General features: G+C 42.4%; 1 protein-coding gene across 4 annotated transcripts; it reads left to right on the top strand.

Moving 5' to 3' along the window:
• The first annotated feature begins 883 nt into the window (after window positions 1–883).
• On the top strand, window positions 884–19,940 carry ubp1 (upstream binding protein 1). Of its 4 annotated transcripts, none has more exons than XM_031729316.2 (16): window positions 884–1,199; window positions 5,928–6,079; window positions 10,153–10,229; window positions 10,320–10,425; window positions 10,519–10,625; window positions 10,777–10,929; window positions 11,015–11,125; window positions 14,249–14,356; window positions 14,549–14,655; window positions 14,750–14,804; window positions 15,955–16,048; window positions 16,189–16,279; window positions 16,454–16,572; window positions 16,668–16,810; window positions 17,517–17,568; window positions 17,663–19,940. In XM_031729316.2, exons 1-16 carry the CDS (start codon window positions 1,129–1,131, stop codon window positions 17,698–17,700), a joined length of 1,584 nt encoding a protein of 527 aa, XP_031585176.1. In that variant the 5' UTR covers window positions 884–1,128; the 3' UTR covers window positions 17,701–19,940. The 4 variants fall into 4 exon arrangements, with proteins under 4 accessions (XP_031585176.1, XP_031585174.1, XP_039461392.1 ...); XM_031729314.2 differs by lacking the exon at window positions 884–1,199 and adding an exon at window positions 1,341–2,518; XM_039605457.1 differs by lacking the exon at window positions 884–1,199 and adding an exon at window positions 4,938–5,090.
• The last annotated feature ends 1,917 nt before the right edge of the window (window positions 19,941–21,857 follow it).

Here is a 21,857-nt window from a genome sequence, read left to right as displayed (position 1 = left end):
TAGGGTTGAGGTCAAGGCTTTGGGAAGCCTACTCCAGCAGTGTAATGTGACCCTACTTTATCTATTACTAAGCCAGTTGTCATGTGTGTTTGGGATCATTCTCCTGTTGGAACACCCAACTGTCTTGAAGTTTCAACCATCTAGATGTTGATTTGAGGTCAAGTTCTAGCTAATTTATCCAGTGTACCATTGGCAACAAAACAGCCCCAGAGCATGGTGCTACCACCATGATGCTTGACAATTGGTAGTGTTCTTAGGTGTAAAAGCCTCACCTTTATTCCTCCAAGTGCACCTGGTGTCATTGTGACCAAATAGCTTCAGTCTTGACTCGCCTGATCATTGCTTCTTTAACCAACACAGCAGTTTTCAGTTGTGCATTTATGTAACTAGAGTTACATGATAAATTTGCTTTTGGTGACACTAAATGTGGAACACATGAGTGATGACTGCTAAAACGGCCTCTGTACACCTATATACATACTGAATTTAAAAACATATATTATTTATTACATTATTCAAATTTACAAGAACTGATTGATTTTTTTTATTGTAGTAATTACTGTATTCACGTATTTTTAAACTGAAGGGGGGATTTTTTTTATTAGATTTTTTACAAGCTGTCCATTGCAAATCCTTAATTTAAAATGATCAAGTGTTATCCTGTTTTAATGGTGTGCAACATGAATTTTAGTTCTCTCCATGCTAGACAAGTAATCACTGCGTTGTGTTTTTGATGTTTGCATATTTGGTGTTGACTGTCGTGTGTTTACGTCCATATTCTGAATTTCCTGAGTCAGACAGAAGGACTTTAAGTCATGAGGCGGGCCTCCCCTCCCTCCACCCACCCCTCCCACCCGCCTTTCAGGGCCAAAATAGCGTGTGTGCCCCACTCCGAAAAACTTGTCTATCGACAGACTTGAGAATGCGCCACGTCCAGGGTCCGAGCGGTGCGTAATTATTGACCAGAGAGTGCAAAAGGTCTGCAGCCATCTTCTGTGGACTGGACTCTTCTTCTTGCTCGACACTGACATGAATGAAACGCTGACCTCCCGTTTGGACCTCGTCGTCGGAACCGGGCCGAGTGGTGTTTATGTGCAGGAGAAGTGAGGAGAGGGCTGATGAGACGCGATGTTGTTCTGGCAGCCGTACACTGAAAACTTCCGAGCCCCCCTACAGAGACAGAACAGCGGCTATACGAGGTATCCGCTCATGCACACCTCAAATGTAAATGTTTGGTTTAGTTTATATCCTCACAGTGTGGGTGTTTGGAGCTACAACAACAATACCTGTTAATAAATAACTCTCAGTGAAAAGGTCAGCGCCCTGTCGCTGTATTTGCATCAGAGATATAACATTATTTTTACGTGACACTGAGGGGTGTTTGCATGCCCACAGGGTTCATATTTGTTGACAGTAACGACTTTTTGTAGATATGTGTTATAGTTTCAGGGAGGCAGAGCGCAACTACAGTTGGACACAATGACGGAAGCTCGAAGGTTGCTGATTGGCTAATAATTCTGCGCTGGGCACAGAGGGCGGCCTCTGATTGGCTGGACGCAGTCTTTGGCATCCTTCCCGAGGCTGGTGGTGGCAGCCCTGCGGGCTACAGAGACCGACAGTCTGTGTGCTGAGGGAGCCATGTTGATGCTCGGTTTTGTGTCAAACGCTTCATTTTGGATGGTTAACGGACTGCGTGTTAAAAATAAGGAGCCCCGGCGGTGATTCCAGCCCCGCGATGAGAAGAGGAGCGCGGAGTGGGATGGTAGAGGGAGCGCCAGAGGAGAGCCGCTCTTAGGTCACCGGACGTAGCTGAAAGCAAGTGAAGTTGATGCTAGTTAGCTTCATAGCTCGGTAGCAACAGCTGGTGCGGGACGCTGCGTGGGATGCGGTGTGTGGATTAAAACGATATTTTTTCCTCCCTCTGCTTGTGTCGTTCTGCTGAACAAACGTCAGTCGGACTGTATGAAGACTCGATACTTGAAGCAACAAAGGCGCTGCTGAATTCAGGCTAGCTTGCTTAAGCTTCCTTTTCAAAGCTAGCTGTTAGCTAACATTAGCATGCTGACAATCAGCTCGGATCTTCAGTCACGACTAACTATTTACTCGCTGAGTGGGTTCTAGGTTACTTTCGGGCAGTCTGCCTGTCTTGGAGCACCCCTTTGTGCGAAAATAAACTCTCAGAACTCGAGTGGAGATATGGCAATGCATCCAGTCTCTGTGGAAAGCTACCGGTTCGCCTGCCCAGCTTGCCAGGGAGCGGCTAGCGGGCTAGCAGCATAACTTTCCTCTCACGGGTGTCATTCAGAAGCTGCAGAGCTCACTTCCTCTATAAGCCGACCTCTCGTACCTGAAGCAAGCTGGCGGCCATCCGAGTAGAAGCCGAGGACAAGGAACTGGGGCCGATGGCCTGGGTGCTGAAGATGGACGACGCCACCATCGAGTCGGGGCTGGTTCACGACTTCGACGCCAGCCTGTCCGGCATCGGGCAGGAGCTGGGCGCTGGAGCCTACAGCATGAGGTTAGAGAGACTGAAGTCAACATGCCAGTCCCAGCTTCAGTGGGTCGTTGGCAAGAACAGCTCTCTGAGTGTTAACATTACAGCCCCCCTGGGTGTGTTACTCCCTTTGTGCTGGGTGTTATGGTTTCTCTTTGTTTTGGGATTTGGACTCGAGCAGTCACTGCAGGGTGCCACGATCAGGGATGAAGATTAATTTCTCTAAACACACACAAAGGCAGGGAAGGGGACACGTGTCATACTGCCAGGGACAAAGATGTGTTTGCTTTTTTTTATCAGTCTGCACTGTTTCTCAATGCACGCGTGTGCTGCCAGGAGATGAGTAAAGTTTTTGTTACACCCAGGAAGTCAGGAAGACACTGTTTTGGTTTTAAGAGCAGGTCTGTGGCTTTGTTTCTCATAATCAGGGTTATGTGAAAACAAGCGGCTGCACATGTCTAGGCAGATGGGACTGAATTTAGACTCTTTTTAATGGAACTGTTCTAGGTTATAAATGAAAATGCTCAAGCATTTTCTCCTCCCTCAATCCAGGACATATATGCACCTCATCTTTTATAATTGAAGCCAGTATTTCTTTCTGTTTACCTGCTCCTGACCTCTCTAAGCAGTGATCCATGATCATGTGTTTTTAGTCTGAATATTTTAACTTCGTTTGACATTTTTGAAACTCATACTTTTATGCCTTTTCACATCCTTCTGAATGATTTTTCTCAGAAAATGTAGCAGCAGTTTAGTCACTGTAAATACACTTAGTTTAATGTATCTTTTTACACTAGCACACCATCATGTTTGGCCCATTTGTTTGTGGGGGCCATCATACTAAACTTAGGTTACTGTGCCTGTTTAAACATACTGAAGTCTAGAAAGTTTAGCATTGTTTTGACTTGTATGAGCACTGTTATTTTTAGTGGTGACCATTAGTATCAAGTGGTAGCAGCCTTGACTATGGCTATTTGGAATTTTATATAAAATAATAATTATTATATTTTTTATTTATTTTTAAATCGTCCATTTTTTTTCAACATTGTTGTCATCCCATGTTCATTTAGTTTATACTTGTTTGGATTTTCCCAGAACATTTTCACATAATACCCAGCTCTAGTTGCAAACACAGCCTCTTTGTCACTATGCAGAAGAAATGCAGAGAATCCTGGCCTGTGACTCCAATAGTATTGGAAATCTAAAATGTATTTATTAATTTATTTCTCATTGCATGGTTATATTTATCCTAAAACTGTTTCACCACACAGGCAGTCTATAAGCATACTACATCTTTTTTAGTGGTGTTTTACCAGTAGCAAACTTAGATTGAACTGTTGGGAGTCTGGTGACTCTGAGATGTTGTGAGGTAAATCTGAGGTTCCTAATTTGGACCCATTTTTTTTTTTTATTCGAGGGAGATGTTTCTTCAGATCAATGCAGAGTTAGTTTTCGACAATGACAATGACCCACAGCTTATGGCAGTCCTATAGCCTTTACACTCATCTGATCTTAGTCCAGTTGAAATGTCTGTGCTTTCTTGTACCAAAGACCACCATCAACAGACCAAATAAGGGAGTGTCTTTTGGAAGATTGGCATTCACCCCTGCAGTAGATTTCCAGAGAGCTGTAAGATGAATGCCAGCGTGTGGTGGAGGTTTTCAGGTATTACTGGCCCAACCCCTTATTTAAACACATTGTGTTGGTTTTTGCCAAAATATCTCACCTGCCTGTACACGCAGAGGCCAATAAACATGCAGTCTAGTAACAAATGTTATCTTCATAGTGCTGGTTTTAATATAATAACAAGCCAGTTTTTCCCTGATCTCTGGTTAGTCAGGTTATTCTGGCATTTATGCTGATAGTGCATAATTACACTGGCTGGGCAGCACTACTTGAGAATAATCTGTCTGCAGAGGATGCATGTGCATTTCCTGCAACTGTGCTGTCATAGTGCATCCGACAAGGGGACGAGAACCTCTCTGGGGAAGCAGCTGAATGATGGTGTGAACTGTCACAGTACCAGTACAGGAAAGGTTGACACTTGTTGGTCATTAGTCATTGGATTTTCCATTTTTTTGGGGGGGGGGGGGGGTAATAAATAAATTCCTAATGCTTAACAGGTGGTTTTGTTATAAACCACCTGTTCAATTAGTAATTGTTAGTATGCGTGCACTGTTATGTAAAGGTTAATGGGAGGTCGTGATATTTGCATGATGAAGGCAAGCCCGCCGAGGGCATACATGTGCCTTATCTGCATCCGTCTGCTTTTAGCGTGTGTTTATCTGAGCATGACGTAGGTGTGTGCCTGTCGCTTATGTGTGTAAGCAAGATTACTGGTATTCAGGGGATGGTATGCATTGACATTATTGGTTTCTGCTTCAGACATAGTGCTGTCTGTCTGTGGTGCAGGGGTGGGTCGTGGGTGTGTTTGGAGTCAGCAGCCGATGGGAACAGAATGTCTCGGTGTTATTCAGTGGAACGAGCTCCTCAGATTTCAGGAAGCAGATGTAGTTTTCGTGGGCAGCATGGTTCAGCTGGGCTGTGGCACCCGTGTTGGTACTGCCTGGGCTCGCTCTGCAGAGAAAACACACCGGCAAGTGATTGAGAGAAAACGATACAGGGCAGGATAAATCTGGCAGGCAGCTGTTTGAAAGACTTCGTTGTTTTGAGGAAGGTGCTGCAGGAATTATTTGAAATTTGGCAAGTAGGTTTTAGTTTGGCTCCAGATTAGTTTTCCAGGTAATGAGACGCCCTGATCTACATATCTTTGCACAGATAGAACTTCTTTTTTTGCACATCCACACACTCCTCACGCTTTTCTGTGCCCTCATTGACACTCCCACAGCATTTGTCAGGGTGAGCCAAGTATGGGAACGTTGTCTAGAGTGGCTGCCAAGCGTGAGAGATGGTATATGTCAGCAGCTCAGGCTATCTCTGGGTGTTTCTGTTCATTTATCCTCCTGCGGACTCATGCATACATAATTAGAGAGACAGTTTGATCGATGGAAAGTCTTCGTCACTTATTCTAAAAAAAGGTGATCCATTGAATTATTCCACACTGTGACAGGGAAATATTGCCCAACTGAAAGTGACATATTAAGAGTGAAGTGAGAGAGTTTAAATCGCACAAACATTTGAGAGAAGGTCGTCCAGTACTGATGAATAAATACACGATTTCCTTTGCCTTCAGCAAGGTCACAGTGATTATGTTGTCATCAGGATGGAGCTCACATGGTGCTGGAGATTCAGTAAAAGCTTTAACTAACTTTGAGACAAAAGCTAGTTGAAAAATATTGAGGCCAGTGACAAGGAAAATACCCCAAATCAGCTCCTAATGGGAAACTTGTCGCTCACAACTGTTCTTGTATTGTTTTTTTGTTTTTGTTTTTCCCTCGCTGACTTGCTTGTCTCTATCTCTGCCCCCTCCTAGTGATGTGCTGGCTCTGCCAATCTTTAAGCAGGAGGACTCCAGCCTCCCTCCTGAAAATGAGACCAAAAATCCCCCATTCCAGTATGTGCTGTGCGCCGCCACCTCGCCCGCTGTCAAGCTGCATGATGAAACGCTCACATACCTAAACCAAGGTGAGACCTAAAGAACGGCAGGTGATTTTGGGAGGGGGGTTGTTGACCCGGTTTTACACGACCCAGTTTGTGTTGCATGGCTGCCTGTCACCAATCCAACATCAATAAATAATGAGCGCATTAATTTAATGCATTTCAGTGGGATCACTGTAAAATGAAACTCTTACTGATGTGAATGCCGGCCTTGTGTGGCCTCTATGTGACACACTAAGATCTGCCTATTGCTGAAATGTATTGTAATGCACGTTGAATGCATAACAAGAAGTTATTATTCCAGGTTATTTAACATATCAATACACACAGTTTTTATTTATTTATTTAAACACCGCTCAGGGGCCTCGTTTTACGGTGGTTTGGTCATACAAGCGAGATTTTGTGGTTTTTCTTGGAAAAAGTTGTTTTGTTTTGTGTAACACTGTACTTCCTTCCAAACACTCCATTACCCCCACTGACTGTTACTTTTTCAGTGCAATAATAATGATTATCTGTCCAACTCAGTGTTTTATTCGCTTGTTTGTTTTTTTGCCGGTAATGTTTACTTTAACTTGTAAATCTTGCATTTTTAACTTACTTCTTTATTAGAATTGTTTTGTATGAAAACAAAACCAGCAAAGTAAGAAATTCATCATATGGTCTAAACGTCTGTTTTTGCTGTGCATATAACAATAAAATATCATAATAAAGCCTGTGAAGGAGTTTGATAGAGAGCAGGGTCAGGTATTTTCTGATTGTTGGGGTTTATATTGCTCATATTGTAGTGATAGAAAGTACCTTGAGGTGACTGTTGGTGTGAAGTTGTGTTACATAAATAAAACTGGATTAAACTGCATGTAATTCATCTGGAGTGAGCATGGATAAACAAAATACCTGAGCTGTATCTTCACAGGTCAGCCTGTACAGTGTGAGCATTTGTGCTAATTTTTTAGGAAAGACGGTATATTTGCGCATGCATGTGTCTTTAGTCTGTTTCATACAAATTGAAAGATAAACCACTGCAGCAGTGACACAACTTTATACCATGCTGGGGTAGAGCTGGGCGATAGAACGATAACGATATGTATTGCGAAATAACTTTTTCTCGATAGAAAAATTAAACTATTGCGATAGGCCTCATCTCTCTTGCGCTCTTAAAAAAAAACAAAAAACAAAAAAAAAAACAGCCAATCCAAATTAAGTAGCGCAGAGCCGAACCAATCACAGCCGCAGCGTCACGTCACGTGACTTGTTACGTACAGCACAAGTGCCAAGCCGCACGTGTGTATTTGTTTGGGAAGCAGCCAGCCGCCGTGCCGCCCGGGTAATGGAGGAAATGAGTGCGCCGACTAGAGAAAAATCAACCGAGAGCGTGACCGAAGGTTATCGAAGAGAAAACAGATGATGGTTCCAATGCCGGAGAGCTTGTCGAACGGAAGGGCCATAGAAGTTTCTAGTGTGAAGGTATTTCAGCTATTTCAAGTCTGACAAAAAACAGAGTAGCGAGCACTGTAAATTGTGCCGAAAGCAAGTCTGGAAGTACAATAAACCGGTGCATGCTCAGTCTCTGACTGAAAGCGCTAATTCGTCATTCGGTTTTTGTCAGACTAAAGTAACTGTTAAAACTGTTTGAAAAGCTAAGCTATACAACAAGGAGAGATTGAGAATTTCCTTTTAGTTCTCAGTTTATTTGATATTGACAAAAGTTAGTCAATTTTGTCTGTTCTTCTGTAAAACAAACTAAGATTTATTTTTTTTTAGAATTAATATTTTGTTTCTAAGTGGAATTGACAATTTAGTAGTCTGTTTTGTTCTATTTTGAAACTTAAACGCTTTAGCGGCTGCCCTTTGTGTCTGAAAAAGTCTCATGTTCCTCAAGTACATCTACCCTGTTGAACTTATTATGGGAAATAAATATTTAAATCAAAACAAGCTGCTGATTATTTCAAATATAGTTATTTGGCTTACATCGTGATATATATCATTATCGCCTGAAATGAAAAAAAACATATCGCGATATGAAAAAAATCTTATATCGCCCAGCTCTATGCTGGGGTGATTTTAAAAAACTTCAATCAAGAATTAAAAGGCAAATTTTCCTTCAGGTGTGATCATTTAAAGAGTATAAAATGCAAGTTGTCTCCACAGCAGCACTGAGAGGATTCTGTATCTACTTTTTTGTGTTTTTGGTCTTTGTTCCTGGAAGTTTGATAAGGTTAAACTCTGTAACTACAGAGTCGATAGGCAGACCAGTGAGAGAGTCCAGGATTTATGATAACTGTTTTGTTTGCATAGCACTTATCACTACTAGCATTTCAAAGTTCTTTACACAAAGTGCAATAAAACACAGTCATGTGTGACTAAACAAGCAGGAGTCGGAAGTTAAACTAAAACAATAAATTACTAAAAGAACATTTAGGGTTTTTTTTGTTTTGTTTTTTTTTTTAAAAAGGACCTATAAATGTGATAACATCAACAATATATAATACTGACAATAAAATAATCAGAAGTTGTAATAAGTAATCCAAACATGAGGAAATACAAGTGTGAGTCAGTTTTAGTGCCATTAAATCCCAGTATTGTTGAGTGTTTCATCAGAGGAACCATTCCTGCAGTGTCATTCATAAATTTAAAACGATAATAACGAGCCTGTACTAGAGCTGGGCGATATAAGATTTTTTCATATCACGATATGTTTTTTTCATTTCAGGCGATAACGATATATATCACGATATAAGCCAAATAACTATATTTGTAAGATTTAAATGTGCCGTTGCTCACAAGTAAAATGTGAAATAATTAGCAGCTTGTTTTAATTAAAATATTTATTTCCCATAATAAGTTCAACAGGGTAGATGTACTTAAAAAATAATCCCGTCCACACGTAAACGCAGAAATGAAGGAAACCGCTGCTAGGAACATGCCAAAGCAACAGGTGGCGATATATTCCTAACCGTGTAGAAATGTTGGCCAATCAGAAGTCTAGAAGCCTCGGTAGGAAATGGTAAACAAAGATGGGGCATAGAAACAGAACCGAGTCATATGTGTGGAGGGACAGTAACTATGTGTGTATATGTAAGCATTTAAACACTGCAGAGAGTACAATTAACAGTAACAGTATTGTAGAAATTCATTTCACCGAAACAATAACGTGGCGCACAGTGTGACGTCAAAAAAGGCGCACACCTTTGACGCTGCGTTTTCTCCGTTTTTCTTGTCCACACGTAAATGCAAAAACGGAGTTTTCGAAAATATCCACCCTGGCAGGCGTTTTTAGAAATCTCCGTTTTCAGTGACTGAAAACGCCGTTTACGTGTGGACGAAAGGTGCAAACGCATAGAAAAATCTGCGTTTTCAAAAATACCGGTATGCGTGTGGACGTAGCATCAATCTCTCCTTGTTGTATAGCTTAGCTTTTCAAACAGTTTTAACAGTTACTTTAGTCTGACAAAAGCCGAATGACGAATTAGCGCTTTCAGTCAGAGATTGAGCATGCACCGGTTTATTGTATTTCCAGACTTGCTTTCGGCACAATTTACAGTGCGCGCTACTCTGTTTTTTGTCAGACTTGAAATAGCCGAAATACCTTCACACTACGGAACTTCTGTGGCCCTTCCGTTTGACAATCTCTCCAGCATTGGAACCATCATCTGTTTTTTCTTCGGTAACCTTCGCTCACGCTCTCGGTTGATTTTTCTCTAGTCGGCAAACTCATTTCCTTCATTACCTGGGCGGCCCGGCTGCAAAAACAAATACACATGTGCGCCTTGGGGCTTGTGCTGTACGTAACAAGTCATGTGACGTGACACTGCGGCTGTGATTGGTTCGGCTCTGCGCTACTTAATTTGGATTGGCTGTTCTTTTTTTTTTTTTTTTTTTTTTTTTAAGAGGACAAGAGAGATGAGGTCTATCGCAATAGTTTAATTTTTCTATCGAGAAAAAGTTATTTCGCAATACATATCGTTATCGTTTTATCGCCCAGCTCTAGCCTGTACCTTTTTGAGTGTGTAAAATTCAAATATATGTATACACTCACTGTTCCTTGTTAAATCTTTCTTTTTTTGTTGTTGTTTTTTTAATGTTCATCTACTCTCACTCAGGCCAGTCTTATGAGGTGCGTATGTTGGACAACAGGAAGCCAGGGGAGTTACCGGAGCTCAACAACAAGATGGTGAAGGTGAGAGGATCCTCACAGCTCGCGGACAATCATGCATCTGTGTCTGTAAACGGTACACATTATATCTAATGTGTGTGTCTGTGTGTGTAGAGCATAGTGCGAGTGGTGTTTCACGACCGTCGGCTGCAGTACACAGAGCACCAGCAGCTGGAGGGATGGAAGTGGAACCGTCCTGGCGACCGTCTCCTTGACATTGGTAAAGATGCCTGCCGAGAAATGTTTGCTTAGACTGTCCCGGTCATGTGTGTGATTTGTAACTCAAATATTTCTCTGTGTGTCTGTGTCTCAGATATCCCCATGTCAGTGGGCATTGTGGAGCCAAAGACTCACCCCTCCCAGCTGAATGCTGCAGAGTTTCTGTGGGACTTGAACAAAAGAACTTCTGTGTTTGTGCAGGTAACACTCAGACATCCTCTGACACTCATTCAAACCACAGAGAGACACACACACACATACATCCTCTCTCTTCGAGCCACCTGCTCAGCGTGCTGCTGAATTTCCACATCAAACACGGTTTGACTTCATCGCGTCTACCCGCCGTCTGCAGGTGCACTGCATTAGCACAGAGTTCACTCCCAGGAAGCACGGCGGAGAGAAGGGCGTCCCCTTCAGGATCCAGTTCGACACGTTCGCCCTCGGAGACAGCGGAGACTACACGGAGCACCTCCACTCTGCCTCCTGCCAAATTAAAGTCTTCAAGGTGCTCACTCAATCTTAAACAGGACACGTTTGAAACTGTGCCAGCACTCACCAGTTACATCTCTTCTTCTCTGCTTCCTGTTTAGCCAAAGGGGGCAGATCGCAAGCAAAAGACTGACAGGGAGAAGATGGAGAAACGCACAGCTCAAGAGAAGGAAAAGTACCAGCCTTCTTATGATACCACTATCCTGTCAGAGGTCGGTACAGGGCTGCTGTGAACTCCTAGGCTTTATGTGACGTTAACACTAACTAGCTTATAATACTAACAAGCTTCCAGGTTCAGTTCTCGTTCATAATACAAAAGACTCCATCACTGCCAACCAGTCTGAAAAGTACAATGCTTTGGATTTAAGAACTAACGAACAGCAATAACTTTATTCAGAAAGCTGCTGAAGTCATATAATCCTCTTAATTCCTTGGCTGTGGTTTCTCACATTCAAGTGTATAAGTGCCACTTACTCTGAAACAATCAGTTACTGCGTGGTAAAACCTCAGATCATCAAAAATACGATGATCGTGTTGAGCCCAAAAATAAAAACCCTCCTTTGATTTATGTGGGGGGAGGGGTTCTTTTTTAAAAATAAAAAAATCATTTGAGACCATCAGTGTCACAGAAATGTTTGGCACTTTGCGCCGTGCAGTGGCACAGATTTGATGTCACATTAGTTTGCCAGGTGTGTTTAATGTTAGGAGAGCCGTGTCTGTTCACACGGCTGTCATCTTTCCTTCTTTCAGCCTCATTTGTTTATAACAAGTTCACCAACTCAGAGGCACGCTGCTGCTGTGAAGCAGCAACTGGTTAGTATTTCTGTGCCCAGTTATCATCTAGTCGACTAGCAGCACACAACTAAACTGGATTTTGTGTCACTTTGTGTGGATTTACCATATTTTCTCAGATACTGAACAGACTTTTGTTGTCAGCTCAACTGTTTGTCTAGACCAACGATTCCTAATGTTGGGCTGCAACCCCCTGTGGGGTCTGAATGGGCCACAGCAGGTCCAGTGTGCCCAGTATCCCTCCTGCACACGTTCAGGCGATCTTGGCTCTCTAATGTTGTCTCTACACTGCTCAGCCTGAGCTGTTCCTTCGATGTACTCCCTCCTGCTCGCTCCCAGTGAAAATTAAGTTAACTGATATTCTTAATTCTCCTATATTAGAAATGTAAATGGATGGGACTGTGTCATTTTAATCTGTGGAGCGTTTATATGACTAAATCCTACAGGATGAGAAACATATTTCTATTTTATAACCAACTAATAAACTTTTGGTTTATTTCTTATTGGATTCAGTAGGATTAAATCTTTTTAGAGTCATTTTAAAATCAAATGTGTTTCTATATTAAAATCTTGTTTTGACTTGGGTTTTGTAATTCATTTTAAAATGGCCATTATTTATTGTTATTCTTAATTTCTGGGCTTTTTTGATCCTGAACCTTTTCTCGTCACTAATTGTAAAGATTTTAATTTGGAAACTAAAGCTGCTGATAGAAGATCAGGTTCAACAAGTTCATCACTGGAGCATGAATTAATGAAATGGCAAAGGAAATGTTTAGTTAGGCATGTGTGATCATCAGTTGGGCGTTTTTACTGAAGTTTTGGGCGTGCCACTGAAAATGTTTATATTTCAAATGAAGCTGCAGAGGTGTGACGTTTGGGAATAGCTGGTCTTGACCAAATAGTTGTGTTAATGTGACAAAAGGGATTTGTTCTGTTTAAGTTGCTGTCTTACTTATATAATAAGTGAGATTTTCCAGGGTTTTCTCATATCCCCCTCCCCTTAAACATCACTCACACAGATGGTCATCAAACCAGCTACACACTGCACTCTTGGTGTCACAGCTTTACTAAATACTGCTATGGTCACACTAGAGAAAACGGGTCTGAGAACGCAGCGCAACCAAAATTACTGCAATTGCAATAAGCTAAGTGACCTCGTTGCCTTTAAAATAGTTGCTTTGAAGACTGGTACGAGGTGTGCAACCAGTTGCAGTCAGTTGGTGTCTTCAAAGCAACTTTCTGTTTTCAGTTTAAAATTGACCCAGGTTAAGTTGGAAATTATGCACAATTTGTTGGTGATGAAATGGTCATCTACCTCCATAGACATTCACATTAATTTCTTATATTCACAGTCCAGTCAGAACTTCATACAGCTGAAACAGAGATTCCTTCACAAGTGATGGCGTAGTTGCTGCAAGACGGCAATTTGACAACAGTACAGGTGCTCAGCAACCTCGCTTTTAAACAAGAATATAACCAGAAAACAGCCACTATTGCAAAGAGATGCATCACAGACGAGGTGTGCCTATAAATTAGACCACAGTGTATGACAGTCAGTCTTGAGTCAGACCGTGATTGTTTGGAGACAGGTTACCTCCCATTCAATCACTTTGCAAACAAAAAGTCACCCAGAGGTCGAGGATGTCAGACAGTCAGCCTTCGTTGGTATTGTTGGTAAAAGAATCACCGGCCGATCGCTGAAAGTTTTCCCAGTCAAAAAGAGGATGTCGTTCTGTTTTTACTGTAGTGTGACTGAGTCATAAAGCATAGCATGGACGAACTGTAAACATAACGAACATAAAACCACTTATGTCAGAACATCAGCTTTCTTAACCCCTCATCCAGTTCAGGGTTTTGGGGTCTGGACTCCTTCCCAGCTGACATTGTGAGAGAGGTGGGGTTCCTCCCCAAAGATCGCCAGCCTGTGGGAGGGTTTATATCAGAACATGCGTCACATTTTAGCCGACATTCGTTAGCTTTGTTGCATCGGTCTGTAACTTCCCCAACAGCCAGACGGGTCTGTTTCTTCCACCAGTAAGGGGTGGCCAGCCTTTATTTATTAGCATCAATCATGCTCTGCACCTTTTATCAGAGACCCAGCTTTTAATTCATTTTCACTGTTGCTGCAGTGACATAACTTCTTGCTTAGAGGAAAATGGTTTTCAAAAAACAGTTTGAATCTTTTGCGGCTTATATTAAAATCAGTTAGTAATGAAGTCCAAAGAATTGCCTTTTATCAAATATATTACATTTATTTTGTGAAATGGTGTCTCTGCTCCTTTTCTGTGACAACACTAATATGTTTTTGTTATATTCATAAGGGTGTTTACATATTTCAGTGATATAAGTGGAGATGTTTGGTGGGTGAGGGTGAAACTCTCCTCAGACTGTTTTAAAATGCGCTCAAATGTTATTATTGGACTATAATTACGGTGATAATTACACCTCTGTATCTGTTCCCCACATACCGAGTTGGAGGTTTTAGTTGTTTGTGTGATAACCGCTGGCTGGCTGGCTAATCTCTGCTGTGTGTCTGTATGTAGACAAGGCTTGAGCCCATCATAGAGGATGCGGGCGACCATGAGCTGAAAAAGTCCAGCAAGCGGACACTTCCCGCTGATTGTGGCGACTCCTTGGCCAAAAGAGGCAGTGTAAGCATCCTGCTCTGCTCTCCTCTTCCTCCTCTTAATCACTCCACACACTGTCTGCCACCTTTTTTAGGACCCCTTGTTGAGTGAGGCCCTCAGTTGTTGTTTAGGGGATGTTGTACTGAACTTGACTTTAGGCTAGATGGAGCTAAATTTCCTTCACCTGCTTGTGTCAATAAGTGCGTCTTTCCACAGTGCTCTCCTTGGCCAGACAACGCCTACACCAGCACCAACCAGGCAGCTACTCTCTCCTTCGCCTCCACCCCACTGTCGACCTACACGACCTCCTCAGTACTGGACAGGTACCTTGAACGTGTGTGTGCGTGTGTGAGTGAGAGAGCTTTCTGTTTTTTAGGTAAAGTGTATACTGGTCCTAAATCAACATCTGTTTTCCAGCGACTCGTCCTCACCCAATCACCAGGCAGACCCTGGCAGCCATGTCAACTCGGAGGTTAGTGAAAAGTGACACAGCTGCACGAACAGATAGAAAGTTAAAGGTGTTTGCGAGAGGTGTAAGAGAGGCTCAGGTGTAGATGATAATGTAATTGATTGCTTTGCCGAGTGTGCTGAGTCACTGTCGGGCTGTAATGACTCGGCTGAACAGTGCAGAGGCGCTGTTAATGGTTTTAGTAACATTTGTTTTGTACCTGAAATCGCAAATGAAAACGTCTGCTGTGAAGAACATCTGATGCTGTGTCACATGATACGTTTTCCTCCCTCCATGACACAGGGTTAAGATTTTATTGCGTTTCAGTAAGTGACACAATCGCAGTACTGACTGCTGCTGTGGTTAAATCCATGTTTGTTTCTGATGAGCAGCAACATTTATTCCAGCAGATATTTAGATAACTTTTTCTGCTGTTATTACTTTTCATTTGAATTCTCTCCATGAATTTGAGTTGCATTCGAACATTTGAAGCATATTTCTTCCCATTTATCTGCCGTTATATCTCTGTGTAATGTGAAATATAGTGTTTTCAGTTATAGAGAGGAGAAAATGGTATAGGTGACTGACGAATGTCTCACCTCCACTCTTCAGTTGAGTTTAAATCCATGACTTTTTTTCCACTCTTTGTGTTTTATTTAAAATTGTCTTAAGTTTCTTTTCCACTAGCACCTGCTCGATTCAACTTTACTCAGTTTTGGTCATTTTCTATTGCAAGTCAGTAAAGCTCAGTGTGGGTGGGGTTGTTATAGCGAGGTGCTTCTTAACTCCTGTGACGTCATTTGTTTGCGACACAAACGCTACACAACAATGGAGGACATTGAGGCGTTGGTATACATGTTGCTAAACTGATGGTAAATGTCTGCACCGCATCACGTGTCGCCATTTCCCCCGTTTCCGGCTTTCAAAAATGGCATCGCTCATGAGTCCTCCAGTGATGTCACTCCCGTGCCGATCAGTGACATGCAGTCTGTTGGCGTCATATTTTTGGTACCAGGTACTACCACCTAATAAAAAATCCTAAAAGTTGAGTCGAGCTGAGTAGGTTCTAGTGGAAAAGAGGCTTTAGTGCCCTTAGTTTTAATCCAAATATGGTTTAGCTCAGTATGGCTGAGTTGTGTTAATGTGTCGACCCCCTGTTTGCTCCTCGTTACAGCAGTTGAGCCCCACTGCCTCCATACAGGACACACAGAAGTGGCTGCTGAAAAATCGCTTCAGCTCCTACACACGGCTCTTCTCTAACTTCTCAGGTATGCACAGGCAGATTGTCAGCACACACAATGTGGTCAGGCATGCTCATGATGTTGTAAGACGAGCACGTGCATTACAAGTAACTGGATGTGCTTCCTTTTTTTTTTTTTTTTTTTTTTTTTTTTTTATTTGTTTTTAGGTTCTGATTTGTTAAAGCTAACCCGGGACGATCTAGTCCAGATTTGTGGGCCAGCAGATGGGATCAGGCTCTTCAATGCACTCAAATCCAGGTAGGTCACATGTGAGTGGCTGCTTCTTCTGGTGAAGAAAAAAAAAAAAAAAACAGTTAGAGAGAGAGAGACATAACATGATGTCACCCACAACAAAAACACAGCGAGTTATCTCCCATCATGCCAGCTCCAGGCTCTGGTATATACCACCCATGCTGTTTTCTGTGTATGCAGGTCAGTGCGTCCCAGGCTGACAGTGTATGTCTGTAAGGAGTCCCTTCAAGAGAGCCCCCTGCTGGACAGACACAGCACTAACGAAAATGGAGAACACTGTCTCTCCTCTGGTTTACACGGTAAAGACGAACAGATGCTGCTGATATTAATCAGGGACCAAATGTCTGTGATTATTATCATGACTGTGAAACCGGTCTGGTGTGTTTCTGTGCAGTGTACCATGCTCTGTATCTAGAGGAGCTCACAGCTGCAGAACTCATCCGCAAGATGGCGTGCGTGTGCAGCATTCCACTGGGAACGATCAACCAGGTGTACCGACAGGGTCCTACAGGCATACACATCCTGCTAAGTGACCAGGTACACACACACACACTCCTTATATTTTGAGTGTCACATTCATGGCCCTGAATGACTCGTGAAGTGGAAGTTTTTTTTTATTAAAAAAAACAGTGGAATAAATGGTAAGTGGGCTGGTACCATTGCACCGAGAGCATTCACACACACATGCTTTTAGCCTCTGCTTTAAGTACTTTCTAACAATCACACACACACCCTGACTGATGCTTCAGGGGAAATTTGGGGTTCAAGGATACTCAGAGAAGACCCACTCTACCTCCCATAAACAGGAAAGTGCCTCACTGTGTGCTTTAGTGGACATGGTGACGTCCTTTTCACTCAGCAACACCGTGCTCAGAAATAGGGCACCATAGAAGTTGTGGGTTTGAGATCTGGTTTCGTGTCGTGGTTTACACATTTGCCTAACAAGTGAAAAAATACCTGTGTTGATCCAAGGAGTGAACCACCAACCCTTCAGTTATCGATGACCTGCTCCGCCCCCTGAGCTACAAACACTCACAGCTTACAGATGAATAACCGGCGCCATCACCGTGTCTCTTATTTGCATGTTGTTTATGGGCTCTTTGTGTGCCACACACACACTGTGTCACTCTTCAAAGTCAGACCTGTGTGCTACCGAAACAAACCTTTAACCTGCTGAGAATAATGTTTCATGGGCTCCAGCGCTTCACCCTGTTTTGGTTTTTTTTGTATTTCTCTCCCACAGATGGTTTACAACTTCCCTGACGAGAGCTGTTTTTTAATCAGCACTGTCAAAGGTCAGCAGTCTACGCTAACAGATAGAAAGCCACAACCTAGATCGCTGTTTGACAAGGATGTAATGTCTCCCTTCACTTTTCCCCCTCTCTGCAGATGAGTCGGGCGAAGGACTCCATCTAATCTTGAAGTAGTGAGGAGGACAGATGGCATCACTAATTCTCCACCCTCTGTTTTGGAGCTGAAGCCTCCCTCTGTCCATCCCTCTGCCTGCCTCTACTCTTTCCCTCTTCTTCCTCCCTGTCTCTCTAAGCGATAGCTCGACGGGAAGCAGACAGACTGCGCTAAAGCCATGTAAATGTTAGAATCTGACATGGGTGTGTCCACTGTTTCATATTGAAAACATTATTAACGAAGGAGATTTAGTTCAAAGAAGAGAGACCGGGGGGATGTGGGATAAAGGGGGGAAAAGTTAGCAATGTTCTATGTATTTTGATTTTATTATTTTATTTTTATTTTTTTGTCTTTTGTATGGTTTTTGTGTGGAGATCGGAGGGTGGCGGCTCCGGGAGAGGAGTGGGGGTCGGCAGGAGAAGGAAAGCGTTTCCTTATTGCTCGTTGCCCTTCCTTCACAACGCACACAACCAGCACTAGGCCAGTATTTGGTAACCTGTACTGCTGAACAGCATGCGATCTCATACTAACTCGCTTAAAGGAGAATCCCACCGTGCCCTGCTTGTTTAACATTCTCGATGGGTTTGTCTTAATAAACCATTAATTAACCAACCACGTATTGATCAGCCGAGCTTGGTAACCCCGGAAAGAAACGGGCGTTTTGTAGATGTTTTTTGTTCTTCTTTGACTTTGTCAGACGGACTGCTTTCATTAACTCGTCTCGCGAAGTCGTCCTCAGTGATTTACAGCCATATCTCTGTGCTGACGCGACGTCACGCTCAGCTTTCCCGATGCACGTCCCGTTTATTCTGAGCTTTTACTCGTTTTACTTCGTGCTTTATTTATGGATCAGCCGTTTCTTTCATTGAATTTACTTGTTTCTGGTGCCATACTGGCTCTTTTTCTTTCTTTTTCCGTTTTTTTTAAAAAAAAAGTGCGATCTTTTACTCACATTTTCACACACACACACACAGCACATACACTTCATCTTTGACTCCTCTGCTTTGTGTACTGACTTTGAAACACTCGTTCAGAGACATGTGATTCTGGGGCTTTTGGCCGTTTGTGTGCAAGAAGGAAAAACAAAAAGGACGAAACCTCTTAAGAAAACAGTCAGCCTATCCAAAAACCTCCTATAATGGGGACCAAACAGGTTTTTAGATTCATAGGCATTTTTTTTTTCTTTCTGCCTGACTCTGGACACCTTAGAAGCATTAAGAGACGATTAAGTCAAATTTAGCAGCATTGCTTGTGCGCAAAAGTAATAAACCCTCTGTTCCAGGATCTGCTTTGCAAGGAAAAAATACCAAACACCCGCTATCTCCTGGTTTCAATAGTCTTATTTCTGAAGAGCAGAAAACCTTCACAGCACCACATCCACCTTGTATTTTTATGTAGCTGAACGCAGGAAGTCGTGTCTTTCGAGTGCCCTTATCTTTGAAAAAGTGACGGGAAGCCTGTCACTGCTCCTGGGGGGGGGTCAGTTAAGTCGACTTAATCATTTTTGGTACACGGTGTTTCAGCATTTTTGAAGTGCGTACACTTGAGCGTGTCAGTGTCTGAATGTGTGTGTGTGTGTGTTTAAGTCTGCACTCGTATCATTTTTCTTTTCTTGCAAAGACTTCATTATGTCAGTTTAAAAAAAAAAAACAAAAAAAACTTTTTTCCTGTTGGTATAATGAAACCGTGTTTTAGCTTGCTATGTAGTAAAGAGCATGTGGAAGATGGGGAAAGGTAGGAAATGGTAATTTTTGTCAGTGACCGTAACCCCCTCTGTCTTTTTCCAGAAGTTAGAGACCAAGCCTGCACTGAAGAAATTCACAAAATCAAGCTTGATGTGTAGTGAGTAGTCCTACTGCCCCTATCCTCTTCTTAACCGAGAAGGAGAACAAAAAAATAAATAAAACAGAATGTCGAGACTAAAAAAAATAAGTTTTTGTCTCACTACACGCCAGAGCCAGGACTGTAGCTCTTGTGGTGTTTTAGGAGGACGTGAGCGCCGCAGCGCAGTAAAGCTGTGGTCATCAGCTCAGACATTAATAGAGCGAGTCCGGCAAACTCTTGATTAGCAGTTTTGGTCCGCTGAAGGCCTGACCGCGTGACTGTCTGTGTGACTGTGTGTAAGAGAGTGCGAGCTCGAGAGGTGACCACTGTTGATGTACAGCCCTAATGTCTGATGATGATGCTTCTCATGTACACAGTATCATATGCTGGAGATGTACACAACCACGTGCTGGGAATAAATGATTTCATAACTTTGTCTGGTGTCCTGCTTTATTATTAAAACTGTAATGTTGTTTTTGAGACCTACATCATCCCTTTGTCTTTTTCACTCAAAAACTAAAATTGCAAAATGAAAATAATGGATGAAAAAGTAGTGGGTGAATTTCTTTTATTTATTTGTGTTTCTCTGTAGGTTTGATAAACGCCCCCATTTTTTTTTTTTTATTGACTATTCTGGCAATTATTTTGTTGTTTAGGCATTAAAATGATGGTCAATGACTTACAACTCAGACTTCAAAGGTTTTTGAGGTGTCACATGTTGATAAATGGCAAATTGCGAATTTGAGCTGCTTTCTTTAGGGGTGACCACTGTGAATCATCTGCCTCCATCTCACCTTATCCAAAGCAGCATCCTGTCACAAGAACCCTCCTTCTCCACATCCATGAACCTCCTCTGTGGTCTTCCTCTTTAACTCCTGCCTGGCAGCTCCATATTTAACATCCTTTGTCCAGTATATCCGCTATCCCTCCTCTGCACATGTCCAAACCATCTTCACCCTTGTCTCTTCGACTTTGTCCACAAATGGCTCAACTCGATGGTCTCTCTGATGTGCTCATCTCTAATATTGTCTGTTCTGCTCACTCCCACATTAAAGTCTCAACAATCTCAGCTCAGCCTCCTCTCTCTTTATCAGTGTCACCATCTCCAACCATGCATCACGTCAGGTCTCACTACCATGTTGTAAACCTTCCCTTTGACCCCTGCTGATATCCTTCTGTCAAAAATCACCTCTGACATCATCTCCACCCCTCCTCCACTCTTCTTCACCTCTCTTGTGTACTGTCTGTTGCTTTGGATGGTTGACCCCAGGTTTTTAACCATGTCCACCTTCATCCTCTGCTCCTCGGAGCTTCTCTGTTCCGCCCGTTTAATTCACAAACGTGTATTCTCTTTTACTTCTACTTACTTTCATTCCTCTTCACACCTCTCCAGGCTCTCATCCACCCGCTCCCCACTGTCCCCACACATCACAATGTCATCTGCAAACATCACAGTCCAGTGAAACTCCTGCCTACCCTCATCTATCAGACTCTTCGTCATCACTCATGGTTTTCCTTTAGGTTTGTGGAGTGCTCCTTTAGTGATGCAGGCAATCACATTATTTTTTGTTAGTTTTAGCCAATAAATTCAGTTAGTGAACATGCAAAAACATCAGCTGTGACACATAATGAACAGCTGTTTATTTTGTTTTTTTCCTGTTGCACTGCACACTGACAAAGGTGACGGTGCAGAACAGTGGCCTTTTGTTGCAGGACAATTAAATGAGGCGCTGCATTGACTCATAATTTATCAAGCAGATTGTGAGCACAAAACACCTGCCTGTGATCCCCCAAAGCAGATGTTTAGGACCCAAAATCATGCTAATTGTCACTCTGGTTTTCTCTTATCAGAGGCTGTATCACACCTGGACTGAGGAGTGAATATAGCAGGTGTAAATTAATTACCAAACCAGACAAAAACCCACATCAGGGTGTCTACATTCTGGGGGATATGCCTCTCCTCAATAATCATCTTTACTGACAAGTGTTTGCACATAGCTGTCTCGCCATTTTGGTGACAACATAGAAGAAATTAAGAAACAAAAGAAAGGATACATGAAATTATAGAAAATATAATTTATAACGTGTAAAATATTCAGTGCTTTTTTAAAGTCCAGCTGTACAGTTTGTGAAAACATCCAAACGTGCCTTGGATGACACCTTTTAGCTGCTGCTTGTTTGTGGATTTCTCTGCTTTCGGTTTTATCTTCAGTAACCCAAAGGTTTTAGGGTTGAGATCAGGTGAATCGGATCCTTCCTTCTCTATATTTTCTCTCCTCATCATTGTGGTTCAAGTTCATGCTGGTTTTATTTAATTTATTTCTAGGACTGTGCAGGCTCTCTTAGGTGTATT

Source organism: Oreochromis aureus, linkage group 22, assembly GCF_013358895.1.
Source record: "Oreochromis aureus strain Israel breed Guangdong linkage group 22, ZZ_aureus, whole genome shotgun sequence".
Taxonomy (NCBI): Eukaryota; Metazoa; Chordata; class Actinopteri; order Cichliformes; family Cichlidae; genus Oreochromis; species Oreochromis aureus.
Note: the sequence above shows the minus strand (reverse complement) of the source record. Positions and strands in the feature narration are given on the sequence as shown.